Below are 19,521 nucleotides of genomic sequence, written 5' to 3'. Positions count from 1 at the left end.
TATTTAAGTATCAGATAGCATCAAAGACAAAAATAAGTGAATTTGAAAATATACATTTGAAAAATCTTATAAGTCAAGCTACTGAATAAGAAATGTATGAGAAACATCACTGGATTATGTGATGTGACCGTGATGTGATATGGAATTTATATAAATATGTAAGATCATTTTCTAGGATCAAATAGGGAATGAAGAAAGCGTTACAAAGGAGGAAAAACAAATTAATGCATAGAAAAGCCTAAAGCCTCATGGAACTAAATACCCACACACACAAATTAATAGAAGTGAAACATGGGACCTCTCTGCATTATTTCTTATAACTGCATATAAAACTACAATTATTTCAATAAAATTTTTAACTTAAAAAAGTCTATAGCGTCAATAGTAATTAAAGAAAGGTAAATCAGAACAAAGTTAAAATAAGACTATTTGACGTGAAGAGATATTTCACCGAAGAGGGTCTGTGGGTGAGAATTAGGCACATGAAAATGTGCTCGAGATCCACTCCTGCGGCCGGCGTTCGCGCCTCCTAGCCGCAGGAGGCGCTGTGGCGGCGGAGCGGCCGCCTGTCCCAGCGTGCACCGCGCCCGGGCCGGGCCGGCTGGTCTGGGCGGAGCGCGGGACCGCCGTAGGGGAAGTGCCGCGGCGTCGCCTGGATTCCCGGGTGGCTGGGGGGCCTGGGTCGGGCGGGACCGCGAGGGGACATGGCCGAGCCGGCTCCGGTAAGAGGGGCCGTGGAAGATGCGGGCCCCGTCGCGATCTGGAGTGGGCTCCCGGTTCAGAGAGTGAGGCGGTGGGAGCCCCGGCCGGGGATTGTCTGTAAGCAGGACTGCGCTCCGACCCCGGGCCGGAGAAGGCGCGGTCTAGGTGCTCGAGTTGTTGTGAGGTTGATCTGGGAGAAAGGGGTCCCGTGGAGAAACCCAGGGTCTCGCTTGTGGTCCGTTCAGTTCCCCTGCTGTTCCCGTCCTGTGCGGGGGTCTCTGAACGTCCCGGTTTTTCTTGGGCTCACGTTCCGAGGTCTGCTGACATGGAGTTTCAGAGAAGCACATCTTCAACAGCAAGTGAGGAAAAGTTGGAAGAAGACTGGAGACTGCTCCCTCTAGGAAAAGACGGAAAACTTAACCAGTTTGGGTGGTTATCCTAATTCAGATTTACCACGAATACTCTAGTGATTTAATGGAAAATTTGAACACTGGTTTTAGAGTTTGAAAGACATATCCCAAGCCTAATCCAGGAAACTCTACATTCAATTAAGTATAACCTGCCTAAGTATGCAAGTTCTCCTTGTATCTCCACTGAGATTTCCTATCTAATAATCTCACTAAGGTAATGAATTTTCTTTCCTTCTGCTTCTCATCCCTCTCTCCCAGCATTCCTTGGCAGATACCAATTCTGTTCAGATTTCTTCAGGCCGCCTCTCTTCAACGTCCTGGAATATCTCTCTCTGTTCTGTGAAACTTGGTGGTTTGTAATAGTTCTTCTTTGACTATAAGTTTGAGTTCACAGAGAAAGCTCAAGTGATGTCAGCTTCTTGGCTGTTGTGTTATTGGGGGTAGGCAGGGAGAAATCAGCATTTTTCTGGTTGATATTCCTTTTCACTGGAGCAGTTCAGTGCTAATTGTGAGAATGCTCACAGAAAAGTCTTTTGTAGGTGGAAAGCACGTGGGTGAGTTGCAAGTAAACAGTAGAGGAATTTCTTTGAAATTCCCACCTTAAATGCAACACCAAGTTTTAACTTGTTTGTTATACTAGCTGATACTTCAGCTTTGGGCGCCTGTAATGGTTTTGATGATGGAATTTTATCTCTGCAACTTTTCTCTTCAGAAAGTGTCAAGTGGCCCTGGTTGTGGAGTTTCCTAGATTCCTTTATTGGGAGAGTTTACTTTGTAGCATTTGGGACCAACATTTTTCATATACTTGCGAAGAGCCCAAGCTGTCTTGTGAGTTGCCCAGCACTTGCCTTGGTAGGCTCTCATCTACATTTGTAGTACAGAATTTGAAAGGAGTGAAATGGAATCTTCACAAGCTAAATTATATATCTTCTCTTCCTTCTCTATTGTCACAGTGCATCTGTCCTTCGAACCTCCAGGAAGAGCGGTCCTGGTTAGTCAGTCCATACCAGAGGTTGTAGATTAAACATCCATGAACAAATTGTGGCTCGCACCTGTGTGTTTTGGGTGTTTGTTTGTTTTTAACTATTCCTTGTTAAAATTGTGAATTTTAGTTGCCAAAATGTAAAAATCAGGAGAGTTCACATAAAACTGTCACATCCAGGGACTTCCCTGGTGGCAGTGGTTAAGACTCCACACTCCCAATGCAGGGGGGCCCGGGTTCGATTCCTGGTCAGGGAACTAGATCCCACATGCATGCCACAACTAAGAGTTTGCATGCCACAACGAAGGAGCCCACGTGCCGCAACTAAGGAGCCCTCAAGCCGCAATGAAGGAGACTTTGAGACACATCTAAAGGAGGCTGTTTGCCACAACTAAGATGCAGCGCAACCAAAATAAATAAATAAATAAATAAATAAATATATATATATATATGGACTGTCACATCCAAATGTAAAATGTTAAGCTCTAAGATGACATTGGAGAAAACCTTTGGGACCTAGGGCTTGGTGAAAAGTTCATAGATGTGGCACAAAAAGCACAATCTATAAAAGAAAAGAATGATGAGTTGGATGTCATCAAAATTAAAAACTTTTGCTCTGGGAAAAATTCTGTTAAGAGGGTGAAAAGACAAGCTATGGATGGAGGAGGGCATATTTGCAAACCACATATCTGACAAAGGACTTATATCTAGAATATATAAAGAACTCTCAAAATTCAACAACAACAAAAAAAACAGTCCAATTAGAAAATGGGCAAAAGACATGAAGAGACAGTTCACCAAAGAGGATATGTGGATGAGAAATAAGCACATGAAAAGATGCTCATTATCATTATTCATTAGAGAAGTGCAAACTCAAATCCCAATGAGATCACTGCACAACTATTAGAATGATGAAAATAAAAAATAGCAACATTGGGAATTCCCTGGCAGTCCAGTGGCTAAGACTCCACCCTTCCAAGGCAGGGGGTGCGGGTCTGATCCCTGGTCAGGGAACTAAGACCCCACATGCTGCACGGTGCGGGCAAAAAAAAAAAAAAGCAACATTACCAAATGCTGGTGAGGATGCTGAGAAATGATCTCTCATGCATTGCTGGTAGGAATGTAAAAGGGTTCAGCCACTCTGGAAAATGGTTTCTTAGAAAACAACATATACTTCCCATATGACCCTGCAGTTGTAGACCTCGGCATTTATCCCAGAAAAATGAAATGTATCCCCACCAAAAACTTGTACATGATTATTTATAGCAGATTTTTGGTAATAGCCCCAAACTAGAAACAACTACATTGTCCCTCAATAGGTAAGTGGTTAAGCAAACTGTGGTATACCCATACCATTGACTACTGCTCAGCAATAGAAAGAAATGAAATATTGATAAGCAATAAACACAGCTTGGATGGATCTCAAGAGCATTATGATGGCTGAAAAATGTCAATTTCAAAAAGTTGCATACTATGACTTTTTTTTTTTGGCCACGTTACATGGCATGCAGTATCCCAGTTCCCTGACCAGGAATCGAACCCGTGCCCCCTGCAGTGGATGCATGGAGTCCTAACCACTGGACTGCCAGTGAATTCTCTGACTTCATTTTTGTAACAGTCTTGAAATGACAAAGTTACAGAGACGGATAATAGATTAGTGGGTGTGATTAGGAAGGGGTAGCCCAAAGGAGATCTCTGGTCATGGAATAGTTTTGTTCATGATTGCAGGGTGGTTATATGAGTCAGCACATGTGATGAAATCACGTAGAATTATACACACACTACCAATGTCAGTTTCATGGTTTTGACAGTGTACTATAATAATGTACCGTGTGACCATTGGGGTAAACTGAAGGGTACAGGGAACCCGTCTGTACTACCTTTGAATCTATAATCGTTTCAAAATTAAAAAGTTACTTTAAAAATTGACATATCTGGGGCTTCCCTGGTGGCGCAGTGGTTGGGAGTCCGCCTGCCGATGCAGGGGACGCGGGTTCGTGCCCTGGTCCGGGAAGATCCCACATGCCGCGGAGCGGCTGGGCCCGTGAGCCACGGCCGCTGAGCCTGCGCGTCCGGAGCCTGTGCTCCGCAACGGGAGAGGCCGCAACAGTGAGAGGCCCGCGTACCGCATTGACATATCTGGCGACACTGGCCCAGTCTTACATTGCAGTAATTGTTTGCTGGGGTGTGAAGTATCCTCCTTTAGACGGTACATGTGCTCAAAGGCCTGCTATTCATCCATTCACTTTACTTAGTTCCAACAGACCTCTGTGACCCCTTTATTATGTTCGTGGCACCATCCAGAGATAACTACTTTAATACCGTTCCTTCCTGTCTCTTAAAGACACGGATGTTGAAAAACACAGTAGCCTTGAAATGAAAATATATGTATGTACTGTTTATGATTTCAGTTTCCCGTGGCATTTGATGATGTGGCCTTATACTTTCTGGAGCGAAAGTGGGAAATCCTGGAGAAGTGGCAGAAGGACATTTATCAGCAGGAAATGAAGACCAATTATGAGAGCCTTGATTCCCTGGGTAAGATGCATTTCTAAGGAATCGCTTTTTGGGACCCAACCTGATACTAGTAGGCTTTCTTCCCTTTATTGGCTGTTGGCTGGTTGAATATGATACTGTGCCCAATCCACATTCAGAATGTCTCTTTAACTTCCTGTAATGGCCTGGGAATTTTGTCCCTTTTTATCCGATTATATCTGTGCCCCTCAGCCTTGTTAACACTCTGCATTCTCTATCTCCCACTCCAACCCTCCCCCTTTTCTCCCACAGTTAGAATTACAAAATAATCTAATTGCCGCTCTCTTTTTTAAGTGTGTTGTTTTATTCCTTTAACTGATACTTTAGTGCCTGCTTATGTTGCCTGAATGAGATGCATCCTTATAAGAACTAAAGCGCTCATGAAGGGGCCATAGTTATTATATTAGAATAAGCTGAGGACCCAACACATTGCAGAACGTGGATACGACAGGGATGAAAGTTTCCCTGGTAAAGGGAGAGAGAAGAGAGCAGGGGGATGGGATACTTAGATATCTCCAGGGAAGTACTCAGGAAGTGGATTGGAAGAGAAATTTGGGGAGATTGTACCTCACTGCTTACTCATCTTGCTCTAACTCAGTCTTGTGTCATAAAGAATAGTTCTCCTCTTATCAATTTAATAGGTGATCTCAGTATACCTGAAGAATTCTTTCTCTCTTTGGGGGCTTATAATTCTGTCTGAGATATGAATGACAAGAGGGAGTCAGCCACGTGAAATCATGGGGAAGAAAATTCTAAGCAGAGAAAGAACTAGTGCAAGGGCCCAAAGGTTGGAGTGAATGAGCTCAGTACATGGTGGGAACCACAGTGAGGCTATTGTGGCATATGCACAGAGGGTTAGCACAAGAGTGATGGGAGAAGAGGACAGAAAGCGCAGCTATGCCGAATTGGGAAGGGCCTCTAGGCTGAGGCGCAGGGTTGGATTTTATTCTAAAGATAAAGGGAAGATGATAGGGGGATTTTTTTTTTTTTCTGCCGCACCACACAGCTTGTGGGCTTTTAGTTCCCTCACCAGGGATTGAACCTGCGCCCTCAGCAGTGAAAGCACAGAGTCCTAACCACTGGGCCACCAGGGAATTCCCATAGGGGGATTTAAATAGAGAAGTAATATGATATCTTTTTTTTTTTAATGATTACTTGGGTTGCTATGTGGAAAATAAATTGTAGTGCGTAGAAATAAAGGAGAGAGACCAACCAGGAGCCTTGGCAGTACTGGTGAATCTTTGTGGCAGCTGAACCAGGTATGTAGTAATGAAGACAGAGAGCAGGAGGCAGTCTCCAGATATGTTTTGGAGGTAGCATCCCAGATTTTGCCAGTGGCTTGCAGTGGAGTCCGGTGAAAGAAGAACCAACTTCTAGATTTTTGGCTTGAGTATCTTGATGGCAGTGTTTTTTTGTTTTGTTTTGTTTTAAAGAGCAATGCCTTTTGTTTTTTTAAAATTTATTTTATTTAATTTATTTTTGGCTGCGTTGGGTCTTTGTTGCTGCGCACAGGCTTTCTCTAGTTGTGGCGAGTGGGGGCTACTCTTGGTTGCAGTGTGCAGGCTTCTCATTGCAGTGGCTTCTCTTGTTGCAGAGCACGGGCTCTAGAGCGCAGGCTCGGTAGTTGTGGCCCACAGGCTCAGTTGCTCCGCAGCATGTGGGATCTTCCCAGACCAGGGCTTGAACCTATGTCCCTGGCATTAGCAATGCTGATTCCCAACCACTGCGCCACCAGGGAAGCCCCGATGGCAGTGGTTTTATTCACTGACATGAGGAAGGCTTGGGAGAGAGCAGGTTTTGGCCACATTAAGTTTGAGATGCTTATTAAACATTTATATGGAAATATAAAGTAGGTAATTGAGTATGCGAGACTGGAATTCCAGTGAAATCAGGACTGGATTCACACATTTGGGGTCATTGTATAAATGACATTTAAACCACAGGGCCAGTTGGGATCATCTAGGGAGAATTTGTCAATACGACAGGACACCCCCAGCTGTCCCCAGGATACCCCAACAGTTAGGGTCAAGCTAAGGAGACTGAGGCCAGTAGGGTAGGAGAAACTACAGCCCTGTGCTGATCCAGTGTTGAGTTTTGAGTTATCACAATCCTTGGGCTTGGAGAATCCAGTCTGATTTTCCCAAATTTTAAAAAGCAAACAGTATTATTTGCAAATGATTTTCTTTACAGGATGTCCAGATCCTAACTGCAGAGATTAGGATTCAGCAGGTCCTGGCTCAGGCCCAGGCATCTACGTTTTTAACAAGTACTTCAGGTGCTGCTAATGCTGATGGTAACTAGGTCACTTCGAGAAACACTGATCCAAGGGCTGAGCCGTAGGTGACACCACTGCAGGGTAACTGATGCATCTTTAAAATCCCTCCACTACTTTGTAACAACCCCTCCTCCCTTCAGGCTGATGTCATTAGACACATTACTCTCCACTTCTTCATAATCACTGTCATTTAACAGCCTCCTGGTTCCTTCATTACGTTGATCAAGAAAGAATGTGGGCGGGACTTCCCTGGTGGCACAGTGGTAAAGAATCCTCCTTCCAATGCAGTGGGCCCGGGGTTGGTCCCTGGTCAGGGAACTAGATCCCACATGCATGCTGCAGTTAAGAGTTCGAATGCCACAACTAAGGAACTGGCGAGCCACAACTAAGGAGTCCGCAAGCTGCGACTAAGGAGTCCGCCTTCTGCAACTAAGACGTGGCACAACCAAGTAAATAAATAAAATATTAGAAAGAATGTGGGCACCTCAGTAATTGGTTCCTTAGATGTGCAGAGTCTAATCAGAAAAGTTTAGTCACCTGGGTTCCCTCCTTGACACCCCCCCCCCCCCCCGGTCCCCGACTGCTTTTTATTTTACTCACATTGTTCTCATAATGATCCCTTTTGAATACTTTCTGCCTGGATCCTCATCATCCCCAACCTCCCTGTTTCCTTTAATTTTGTGAAATATTGTCGGGAACATTTAACAGTTATTCATGTAATCAAGAGTTTCCATTTTCTTTTTAACCTAACATTGATCTCATGTCTCCAGGAATCAAGGTCAGCCATGAAACTAAAGTTAAAATTAAAAATTAAAAACTAACATTGTTTTTAGTCAAGTACTCAGGAAACCCAGACTGAGTCTGTGTGGACTCTCTCTGCAGGCTATATTTCTTCAAAGCCAGATTTGATCACCTGGATGGAACAAGGAAGAATGCTGTTAATCAGAGACCAAGGACACTTAGAGAAAACACAAATGACACTTAGCCTTTCTGGTGAGTAGATGGATTTGAGGGCCTGACTCATTTATTCTCCTAGCCTTGTTTGCTAATCTTTCTGCAGAGTCAGCAGGACGTAGTGAATAAGAAATATTATTTTGATGGAGAATGTTATTTTTTTTCACTCAAGTTGGTAGCAAATATGTCTTACTTTTATAAAGAAGGAAGTTGTATATATTTCATTAAAAAAAAAAAAAACAGAAAATGGAACTGCCTTTAAGAGAACAGTAAAGGATCCATTTGTCCAGTCCTGAGGAAAAACCGTCTTCCCCATCACATCATCATGTCCATCTGTGTACAGAGAAATGAGAAGCCTTCCAATTTTGTACAGTATTTTTTTTTATTGTACAGATTTTTAGAACTTGGGATTTTTGTATTCCTTTTGAAGGATTACTTTTTAATTCCTTGTATCATAGGAAAACATTTTAAATATATTAATACTTTAAGTATTTAAGAGAATGTGTCATTTTTTAGAGTATGTTAATGCTTTACTAAATGGAGATCTACTAAGTCTCTGGGTATCAAGGACTCTTCTGAAAAAGAGGGAATTTAAACCCAGGGAGTGTGTGACTAGCTCCATCGGAGGATAGAAGAATTCCCAGGGGCTTCATTTCACTGCTACTATCTATTAATTCACTCATCTAATCAGTATTGTCCCTACCATGTTCATAGGACTATGTCACATATTATTTAGCCCAGGGGTTGGGACATATATATATATATATATATATATATATATATATATATATATGTATATATATATATATATATGTATTTTCCCACTCTAAGAGTTTATTGTCTGTCTTACTGACCTACTGACATGGCAGTTAGGTTAGTCAATTATATTGAACTATTGGATTAGTCAACTATAAAATAAGACTGTATACACTTATAAATAGTAAGTGGCAATGATAATAAAGTGCTATAGGGATTTAGAGGAGAAAGCAGAGGAGAGACAGCAATATCCCAGGAGGACTTCTAAAGGAATTAGGATTTAAATAGCATAGAATGGGCATATTTGGTAAGGCAAAGAAGATTCAACAGGGGTCATACATGAGCTGAGGCTTAGAGGTGGGAACAAGCCTGTTATATTTAGAAAATGGAAGGCGCTGAGTATAGCTGAATGTTATTTGTGGGACATAGTGGAAGATGGGGGGGTGGCAGTGGTGGCACATAATTGGTATCAGAGACCAAAAATGCCATGGTGGGAGTTTAATTTCATCCTTTAGAAAGGGCCTGGAAAGGTTTTTGAGTACCAAAGAATGAACGACGTTGGTGGCTGTCCCTAAAAACAAATGTTTCCTTTGTACCAGGTGGTACTCACCCAGTAACACAACTACTCCCCTGCCTGGGATAAACAGTAAGTGATGAGAAATAGGATTCAAGGAGACAGGCAAGTATGCTCTTCTCATGGTCCAGGCAAAAGCTGTGGGTGCTAACTTAGTAAATGACATCATCTAGTTGGAAACATCTGTGTTGTTGAGATGACCTCAGAGCAGAGTCAGAGTCCTGCTCTGGGGCAAGCCTAATAGGTGAGGTTTGCTCCCAGGTTAAGAGATTTAAAAAAGGAGAGCTATGTGACCCACTGCAACAGCATGAGGGAGAAAAAGATGTTCTGGAATATAGCAGCTCAGATAATGGTCGGGAATTGTCCTCTCCAGGTGTGGTGGGTGAGAATAAGGTAGCAGCTCAGCTCCCTCTGTACCCTGTCATCATGGCTTTTACTTTGGGAACAGCAGTGACTTTCTTATAATTCGAAGTTCCTTGGGAAAGGGAATTATTTCCACAGTGTTCTTTGTGAATTCAGTAAATTGCCATTTGACATTCCTAAGAAAGATACTTCCTATTAGCACTTCTTCAGAAAACTTTTCCTGAAATGTGTGGTGGAAGGGTGCAAGAATATGACCCGAAGCCTTTCTACTTAAATACTGTGCTATTTATTTCACAGATTTAAAGAAATATTATAATGAAATGGTCAGATTCTCAGAGTAACTCATTTTTATTTTCTTCCAAGTTCTGCTTAGCCTCTGAGGGTCCTCATAGGCTCACAAAATGTATTTGCCTGCCATTTTTTTCACGCTAAGCCTTTTGTTAACAAATGATGAAAGGATTTGCACATCCAAGTTAAACTTCAGTATAATTCACCTGTGGCAGGCAGATTCACAAAGTCATGGGGACAACGGGAGTCCCTTTCCCACGTTGTCAGTGATGTGAAGACAGTCCTTGACCCCGGAGACCCATCACTGATGAGGGAGGGCCTTTTTCTCTCTCCAGGTGACCAGGGAACTCTCGGGGCAAAAGAGGAGGAATGCCATTTAAATGGTCTCTAAGAGCAGGGCTTCTGTGCTCCCTTATCCAAGGAGGAAAGAAAGATTTTATCAGATCAAAGAGCCGCGTTACAACACCCAAGTCTCCAAGAAACAGAGATTCTAAATAATAAAAGCCTCGACATCACAGCATCTAATCAGGACAAGAATGATCCACGGCATAAGCCAATGGGAACCCCAGATCGCCTGGAAATCCCACCAGGCCTGAGACTTTATTCCTGCTTTGTCTGTAGGAAGGTCTTCCAGATAAAGAGAGACTTTGTGAAGCACAGAAGGAACCACCGCGAGAGCCAGTCCTATCAATACCCGAAGCACAAAAACAAGTCCAGGGGGAAGGCGGAGCTCAGGTGGCTCCGGGCGGTCCCGTGTAAGCAGCCTTTCCGGCGCGGCGCGTGCGAGCAGAGCAGCTGTCTCAGGTGCAGCCTGGCCCTGCACCAGATGGCTCGCCCGGGCCCGTGGCCCTTCCAGTGCCCTGAGTGTGGCAGGGCCTTCCGGTCCAAAGCCGCCCTGAACAAGCATGTGTGTTCGCCCAGAGGGCAGAGGCGGTTTTCCTGCCGGGAGTGTGGCCGGGGGTTCACCCGGCAGGACGAGCCGGCCGAGCACCTGCGGGTGCACAGCGGGAGGACACCCTTCCAGGGTCCGCAGGGCGGTAGAGGCCCCTCGCGGGAGACGGCCGCGAGGGCCCACCAGCGGGCACACCGCGGAGAGAAGCCAGTCTCCTGTGACGACTGTGAGCGGAAGTTCACCCACCGGAGCAAGCGCACCGAACACGTCCGAGTTCACACGGGGGAGAAGCCCTTCCGGTGGTCGGACTGCCAGAGAAGCTTCCGCCGCAAGAGCAGCCTGCGGGCCCATCTCTGTCGGCACAGCGAGAGGAAGCCCTTCCGGTGCCCAGAGTGCGGCCGCAGCTTGTGCTGGAGGAACGCCATGAAGGCGCACCAGCGTCTGCACAGCCAGGAGAAGCCCTTCTCCTGCGGGCAGTGCGGCCGGGGGTTCACCCGGCCCTCAAAGCTCGCGCGCCAGCGCCGCGTCCACGCCAGGCAGACGGCGTTCCCCTGCGAGCAGTGCGGGAGGACCTTCCCGCGGCGCTCGGGGCTCACGCGGCACCTCCAGGTCCACACTGAGGAGAAGCTCTTCTCCTGCGCCCAGTGCGGCCGGGGCTTCCACCGCCGCGCGCACCTCGCCGAGCATCGGCGACTCCACGGCGGGGCCGAGCCCTTCCGGTGACCCGAGTGCAGCCGGAGCTTCTCCTGGAAGCCCTCCCTGAATCTGCACCGGCGGCAGCACGCGGGCGAGCGGCCTTTCCCGTGCGGCGAGTGCGGCAAGGCCTACGCTCAGCCGTCCCATCTCGCCGAGCACGCGAGGGTCCACAGCGGGGAGAAGCCCTTCGGGTGCCCCGAGTGCGACAGGGGCTTCCGGCTCAGAGGGAACCTGAAGAGCCACCTGCTCCAGCACAGCGGCCAGAAGCCCTTCTCCTGTGCGACGTGTGGCCGAAGCTTCGCTCAGCGGTACAGGCTCACGGAGCACGTACGCGTCCACAGCGGCGAGAAGCCCTTCCGGTGCCCCGAGTGCGGCAAGAGCTACTGCCTCCGGGGAAGCTTGAAGGCGCACCTGCACACGCACAGCGGCGAGAAGCCCTTCGGGTGTCCCGAGTGCGGCAAGACCTTCCTCCAGAAGAGAAGTCTGGAGACCCATCTGCACCGTCACCGCGGGGAGAGGCCTTTTTCTTGTGCTGAGTGTGGAAGGGGCTTCACCTACCAGGGGGCGCTTAACACCCACATTGCCATGCACGCTAGGGAGCAGCCCTTCAGTCTCGAGGTCACTCCACTCAGAAAGCAGTGACAGCTCTGCGGTGGGGCCATTGGCTCTGTTGGCGCTGGCTGAGGCAGGACGAAAAATACAGCCAACATGCTTCAGCCACACTGGCCAGCATGGAGCAGGCGGCCGTGAGGGCTCCTTGACGAAGGTTCCAGATAATCCAGGCACAGCGTCTAGAGACTGGAGGAAGGCAAGCTTTTTGTGGAAGGCGCTGGTCATCCTGATGTGAGAGTCAGGTTAGAGCTCCTCCTTTAGCCTTTTTCCCCTCTTTTTTGTAATAAAGTTTCTTGCGACAGAAGTTCCTTACATTATGGGTGTTTTAGTCTGCTGGGGCTGCCATAGGAAAATGCCACAGACTGGGTGGCTTGAACCACAGAAATTTATTTTCTTACAGTTCTAGAGGCTGGAAGTCCAAGATCAAGGTGCCAGCAAGGTTGGTGTCTGGTGAGGGCCTGTTTTCCTGGCTTGCAGATGTCACTTTCCCCCTGTGTCCTCACGTGGCTTTTTTCTGGGTAGGGGTGGGGTATCTCTGGTAGTTCTTCCTTTAATACGGACACCAGTCCTATTGGATTAGTACCCCAACCCTGTGACCTCATTTAACCGTAATGAATTAATTTTGGAGAACCTGATGGTATAGCCCTAGACCTGAACAAAGTGAATGAGGAGGCAGAGACTAGGAATGATGTGCTGGTGGAGCCTCCTCTAAATGGAGAGAAATGCCAAGAATGGGGAAGAAGCATGCCCCCCACCAAATCCAACAGCCAGCTGTTCCTGTCCATTCGCCTGTCTGGCTCTCCTGAGCCACACCTTGTGCAGCAATTTTCTCTGTTCTCTGTGAGGTGATGATGACTTTTAAATCTATAAATCCATGTTCATATTTCCAGATTCCTCCTGATTGTTTCTGACTTCCACAGACATCTCAAACACAGATCGCCCAGAATAAGACTCCTGATCAGTACCAGCCCTCACTCTATACCTCTTTTCTTTACACTCCCGTTTTTCTCACGTCAAAATTACAACTAATCTCCAGAGCTGTAAACTTGATAATGATCCTAGATTTTCCTACACCCAGTCTACTAAATTTCTCCCAAATAAAAGCCCTTCTCTATCTCTGCTGACACCATATAAGCTCACTTTTGAAAAACTTTTTTTTTTCTTGCAGTATGCGGGCCTCTCACTGTTGTGGCCTCTCCCGTTGTGGAGCACAGGCTCCGGACGCGCAGGCTCAGCGGCCATGGCTCACGGGCCCAGCCGCTCTGTGGCATGTGGGATCTTCCCGGACCGGGGCACGAACCCGTGTCCCCTGCATCGGCAGGCGGACTCTCAACCACTGCGCCACTAGGGAAGCCCGAAAAACTTTTTTTTTCAAGTGTTTTTCCTAACAGATTTCCCTGCCTCTGGCTTTTTCCAGTAATACATTATCACTCTTGTGACAAATTGGTTTTTCTAAAATGCAACTCTAATGTTATTCTCAAAAGATATTTTTAAGAAGTTTCCAATTTTGTTATAAGTGAAAACTCATTTCTCCAAAGAAGACATGAGGATAGCACATGAAAAGATGCTCAACATTGCTAATCATTAGAGAAATGCACATCAAAACTACAGTGAGGTACCACCTCACACCAGTCGGAATGGCCATGATTAAAAAGTCTGCGAATAAATGCTGGAGAGTGTGTGGAGAAAAAGAAACCCACCTACACTGTTGGTGGGAATGTAAATTGGTGCAGCCACTACGGAGAACGGTATGGAAGTTCCTTAAAGAACTAAAAAGAGTTATGTGATCCAGCGATTCCACTCCTGGGCGTATATATCCAGAAAGATCTCATTTGAAAAGATACATGCACTCCAGTTTTATAGCAGTACTACTTACAATAGCCAAGACATGGAAGCCACCTAAGTGTACATCGACAGATGAATGGATAAAGAAGATGTGGTATATATACACAATGGACTATTACTCAGCCATAAAAAAGAATGAAGTAATGCCATTTGCAGCAACATTGATGGACCTAGAGATTATCATATGAAGTAAGTCAGACAGAGAAAGACAACATATGATATTGCTTACATGTGGAATCTAAAAAATGATACAAATGAACTTATTTAAAAAACAGAAATAGACTCACAGACATAGAAAACAAATTTAAAAAACAGAAATATACTCACGGACATAGAAAACAAACTTATGCTTACCAAAGCGAGAGGATAAATTAGGAGTTTGGGATTAAAATATAAAATAGCCAACAAGGACCTACTGTATAGCACAGGGAAGTACGCTAAGTATGTTGTAATAATCTATAATGGAAAAGAATATTATATATTTATATTCAGATATATATATCTGAATCACTTTGCTGTACACCTGAAACTAACACAACATTGTAAATCAACTGTATTTCAATAAAATTTTTTAAAAATTAAAAATAAATTAGGGACTTCCGGTGGTTGGGACTCTGCGCTTCCACTGCGGGGGCGGGACATGGGTTCCATCCCTGTTAGGGGAACTTGGATCCCACGTGCCTCGCAGTGCAGCCAAAAAATAAATAAAAATTTAAAAATAAATGCAAACTCATTAACATGACATAAAAGAACCTCTGAGCTGAACTGGACCTGCCTTTTCAGCCTAATCTTGTTACCTATTCACAGTATGAATTTCACTCATACCAGATGACTTTCATCTTTCCCCAATGCATCATATCCTCATGACTGCTTCCTCTGGAATGCCTTTCCTGTCTCTTCTTCTGAACTCCTTCATATCCACCATTCACTCTCAACACCAGGAACATTTTGGGCACGTGCTCATCTCTTCATAGCATCCTCTAAATACCTCTCTCTAATAGCACTCCCCACATTCAACTGAAACCTTCCCTGCTTCCCCTGCCATGCCCCCTGGAGGGCATGGATTTGATCTTGGTTTTACATTTTCTCCATCCAAACCAAGACATTCTCTGGCTTAATGCGTGGATCTGTGATATACCCAACAACACCGTGGTGGAGAAGCACTGAACCGCTGACAGTACTTGATTGTGGATTTGAGGATCCCAGGAGAGGCCACTGCAAAACAGCTGGACAGGAATAGTTAACTGCACACATCTCACACATACATGAACTGAGTCCCACAAGATATCCATCCTCTGGGTGATTGGACATTTAAATTATTTTCCTGTTTTTACTTTTAAAACGGTGCTGCTTTAGAGATTCTAGGATATGGCTCTTTGATATGCAAAAATAGCTCTGAGATAAGAATTGCTGGATAATAGGGTATGTGCATTTTCATAAACAGATATTGCATTTGCCTGACTAACAATGAGATGGAACATTGTCGTGTGTTTAGCACCTATTCGGTTTTTTTTTTTTTTCCTTTCTGTGAATTCATAATTTTGCACATTTTCCTCTAGGGCAGTCTATGATTTTTAGCAGTTATTTATGTTTATTTAGATGCTATTCCGTGTTGTAAATATTTTTTCCCAATCTGTGACCTAGTTTTGGTTACTCTATCATGTCTTTTGATCTCAAGTTTTAAATTTTGTTTTTAAATTGAAGTACAGTTCATTTACAATATTATATTAGTTTCAGGTGTACAGCATAGTGATTCAATATTTTTATAGGTTATACTCCATTTAAAGTTATTACAAGTTAATGGCTATATTTCCCTGTCCTGTACAATATATGCTTGTTGCTTATTTATTTTATACATAGTAGTTTGTACCTCTTAATCCCTTTCCCTTATCGTGCCCCTCCCCTCTCCCCTCTTCACACTGGTAACCACTAGTTTGTTCCCTATATCTGTGAGTCCTTTTCTGTTTTGTTATATCATTCATTTATTTTACTTTTTAGATTCCACATATGAGTGATAATATAGAGAGTATTCGTCTTTCTCTGCCTGACTTATTTCACTAAGCATAATACCCGCTAGGTCCATCCACACTGCTGCAAATGGCAGATTTTCATTCTTTTTTATGGCTGAGTAACATTACAGTGTGTGTGTGGGGGGGGTGTGTGGGTGTGTATCACTTCTTCTTTATCCATTTTTCTGTTGATGGACACTTACACTGCTTCCGTATCTTGGCTATTGTAAATAGTGCTGCTGTGAACATTGGGGTTCATGTATCTTCTCCAATTAGTGTTTTCATTTTCTTCTGATATATACCCAATAGTGGAACTGCTGGATTATATGGTAGTTCTATTTTTAGTTTTTTTTGAGGAATCTCCATACTGTTTTCCACAGTGGCTGCACCGATTTCCATTCCTACCAACAGCATAAAAGGTTTTCCTTTTTTCCACATCCTCACCAACATTTGCTATTTGTAGACTTTTGGATGATAGCCATTCTGACAGGTGTGAGGTGATATCTCATTGTGGTTTTGATTTGCCTGTCTCTCATAATTAGCGATGTTGAGCATCTCCAGATCTTCTGTCCGTTGATGCAAGTGGGGTGTTAAAATCCCTTACTATTATTGTATTACTGTTAATTTCTCCCTCTATGTCTGTTAATATTTGCTTTATATATTTAGGTGCTCCTGTATTGGGTGCATATATGTTAACAAGTGTCATATCCTCTTCTTGTATTGATCCCTTTACCATCATATAATACCCTTCTTTGTCTTTTGTTACAGACTTGGTTTGAAAGTATATTTTTTCTGATATTGGTATTGCTACCGCTGCTTTCTTGTCATTTCCATTTGCTTGAAATATCTTTTTCCATCTCCTCACTTTCAGTCTGTGTGTTTCTTTAGCTTTGAGGTTAGTCTCTTGTAAGCAGCATATAGATGAGTCTTGTTATTTTTGTCCAATCAGCTACCCGATGTCTTTTGATTGGAGCATTTAGTCCATTGACATTTGAAGTAATTATTGATAAGTATGTACTTATTGCCATTTGTTACTTGTTTTACAGTTGCTTTTGTAGTTCTCTGTTCTTCTGTTCTCCGTTTAGTTTCTTCCCTTGTGGTTTGATGATTTTCTTTAGTGGTATGCTTGTGTCCCATTCTCTCTCCTTTTTTGTGTAATTATTGTAGGTTTTTGATTTGTGGTTACACAGGAGTCATATATGTTTACCTATAATAATATCTATTTGTTTTAACCAGGTAGTCATTTAAGTTCAAACACATTCTAAAAGATCTCCACTTTTCCTCGCCTTCCCCACATCTTGTGTTTTTGATGTCATCTTCTACTACTTCATGTTTATCCCTTTACTGATTATTGTAGTTATAGTCAATTTTACATTTTTTTGTCTTTTAATCTTCATACTAGCTTAAGTGGTTGATCCTCAGCCTATACTATATATTTGTCTTTACTGGTGGGATTTTTCCTTTCCTCTAGATTATTGCTTCTTGTTATAGACTCTTCTTTTCCACTTAAAGAGGACCCTTTAACATTTCTTTTAGGGTAGGTTTAGTGCTGATGAACTCAGTTTTTGCTTGTCTGAGAAGTTCTTTAACTTTCTTTCAATTCTAAAGGATAATCTTGCTGGGTAGAGTATGCTAGGTTGCAGGGTTTTCCCTTTCGGCAAAGTTTTAAATTTTAATCTAATTTAATGTATTGGTCTATCCTTTGCACTTTCTACTTTTTGTATCTTAAGACTGTGTGTATAAAAATATTCAAGCAATATTATTTATGGCCACAAAATTTTTAAACTGCCGCTAAATACTTCACACTACCCTACCTGTTACGGGCTTAATTGTGTTTCCAAAAATTCTTTAAAAAAATTTATTTATTTGACTGCACCAGGTCTTAGTTGCAGCACGCGGGATCTTTGCTTCAGCATGTGGGATCTTTTAGTTGTGGTATGAGGAATCTTTCTGGTTGTGGCACGTGGGATCTAGTTCCTTGACCAGGAATCAAGCCTGAGGCCCCCTGCACTGGGAGCGCAGTCTTAGCCACTGGACCACCAGGGAAGTCCCCCAAAATTCATTTGTTGAAGTCCTGACCCCCCAGTACCTCAGAATGTGACTATATTTAGAGATAGGGCCTTTAAAAAGGTAATTAAGGTAAAACAAGGTGTTATGGGTCAGCCCTAATCCAATGTGACAGGTGTCCTTATAAGAGGAGATTGGGACCGAGAACACCCAGACTGAGGGACAACCATGGGAGGTCACAGGGAGAAGCGCAGCCATCTGCAAGCCGAGGAGAGAGTCCTCAGAGGAAACAAACACTGCTGACACCTTGATCTTGGAATTCTGGCCTCCAGAACTGTGAGAAAATTAATTTCTGTTGTTTAACCCGCGGTTAAACAGTCCATGGTACTTTGGTATGGCAGCCCTAGCAGATTAATACACTACCTTAAATTGCAGCCATTTAAAAGTATAATTATGAGATTATGAGAAATATGGAAAACCTTGGTATGGTAAGTGAAAGATAAAAAGACAAAAAATTATGTGTGTCTCAGAACCATATAAAAAGAACATGTCTGTGGACAGAGACTGGAAGTCTATATGAAGCAAAATCGAGCATTTACATTAGAATACCAGAATTATGGACAACTTTCACTTCTTTTAAAATTTGCTTTATTGTTGCTAAATTGTATATATACAGTATTGTTCCTTAAGAAAACCTTTAAGTTAGGGATAGCAATTACATATATCTAAGCAGTTCAACCATACTGGCTGCTTAAGAGTGAAAGGCAGAGTAAATTTAAGATCCATTTCAGGGCTTCCCTGGTGGCGCAGTGGTTAAGAGTCCGCCTGACGATGCAGGGGACACGGTTCTGTGCCCCGGTCCGGGAGGATCCGACGTGCCGCGGAGCGGCTGGGCCCGTGAGCCATGGCCGCTGAGCCTGCGCGTCCGGAGCCTGTGCTCCGCAACGGGAGAGGCCACGGCAGTGAGAGGCCCGCGTACCGCAAAAAAAAAAAGATCCATTTCATATTTAGGTTATAGACCATTTCTTGAATTTTATAGACTATGAGTCATGTTCCTAATGTAAGTCCATGGGGAAAGCGATGTCATGACTCTGCCTGACTTCCTGAGGATGAATACCCAGCCTCCTCACCCTTGGCAGGACCATTCTGAGGGATGATCTGCACCCTCTGAGTCCCCAGCAGAATGGACTCCCAGTTGCCGACGGGGGGACCTGCTCGTTAATGCTTAATGCCCCTTGATTTCTCACCTCCCTGACTTGGTTCCTGAGATCACCTCACAGATGACCCCTTGAACCTAATCCTTGACTGGGGTTGGCTTTGGGGAGGAATCAAACCCCTGTACTCCCTCTCATTGTTTCTATCTCAGTTAATAGCGAGTATACTATCCATCCATTTGCAGTTGACGCTGCATTTCCCCCTCTTTCCGTCTGCATCTCCGTCTCCCTCCTCTGGGTCCCCCAAGAGAGTGCGAGGATCGGTCACCCCCGGACGGCTGCGGCTTGCGACTGACACCGGTCTGCACGGCGCGGGCTGCCACTGCAGACAGCGCTCGCTCCTCCAGGCCGCAGGGGCCGCTGTGGGGCAGAGCGGCCGCGAGTCCCAGCGTGCACCGCGCCTGCGC

At 44.4% G+C, this 19,521-nt stretch overlaps 1 protein-coding gene across 1 annotated transcript; it reads left to right on the top strand.

The window, feature by feature from the left end:
* The first annotated feature begins 581 nt into the window (after positions 1–581).
* On the top strand, positions 582–18,638 carry ZNF425 (zinc finger protein 425). The gene is given in 4 exon segments (XM_067747311.1): positions 582–722; positions 4,506–4,632; positions 7,787–7,897; positions 10,175–18,638. Coding segments are annotated over 4 exon segments (2,151 nt in total). The 5' UTR covers positions 582–704; the 3' UTR covers positions 12,070–18,638.
* The last annotated feature ends 883 nt before the right edge of the window (positions 18,639–19,521 follow it).

Source organism: Pseudorca crassidens, chromosome 8 (assembly GCF_039906515.1).
Source record: "Pseudorca crassidens isolate mPseCra1 chromosome 8, mPseCra1.hap1, whole genome shotgun sequence".
In the NCBI taxonomy this organism is placed as follows: domain Eukaryota; kingdom Metazoa; phylum Chordata; class Mammalia; order Artiodactyla; family Delphinidae; genus Pseudorca; species Pseudorca crassidens.
This window is presented reverse-complemented; position numbering and strand designations above follow the sequence as displayed.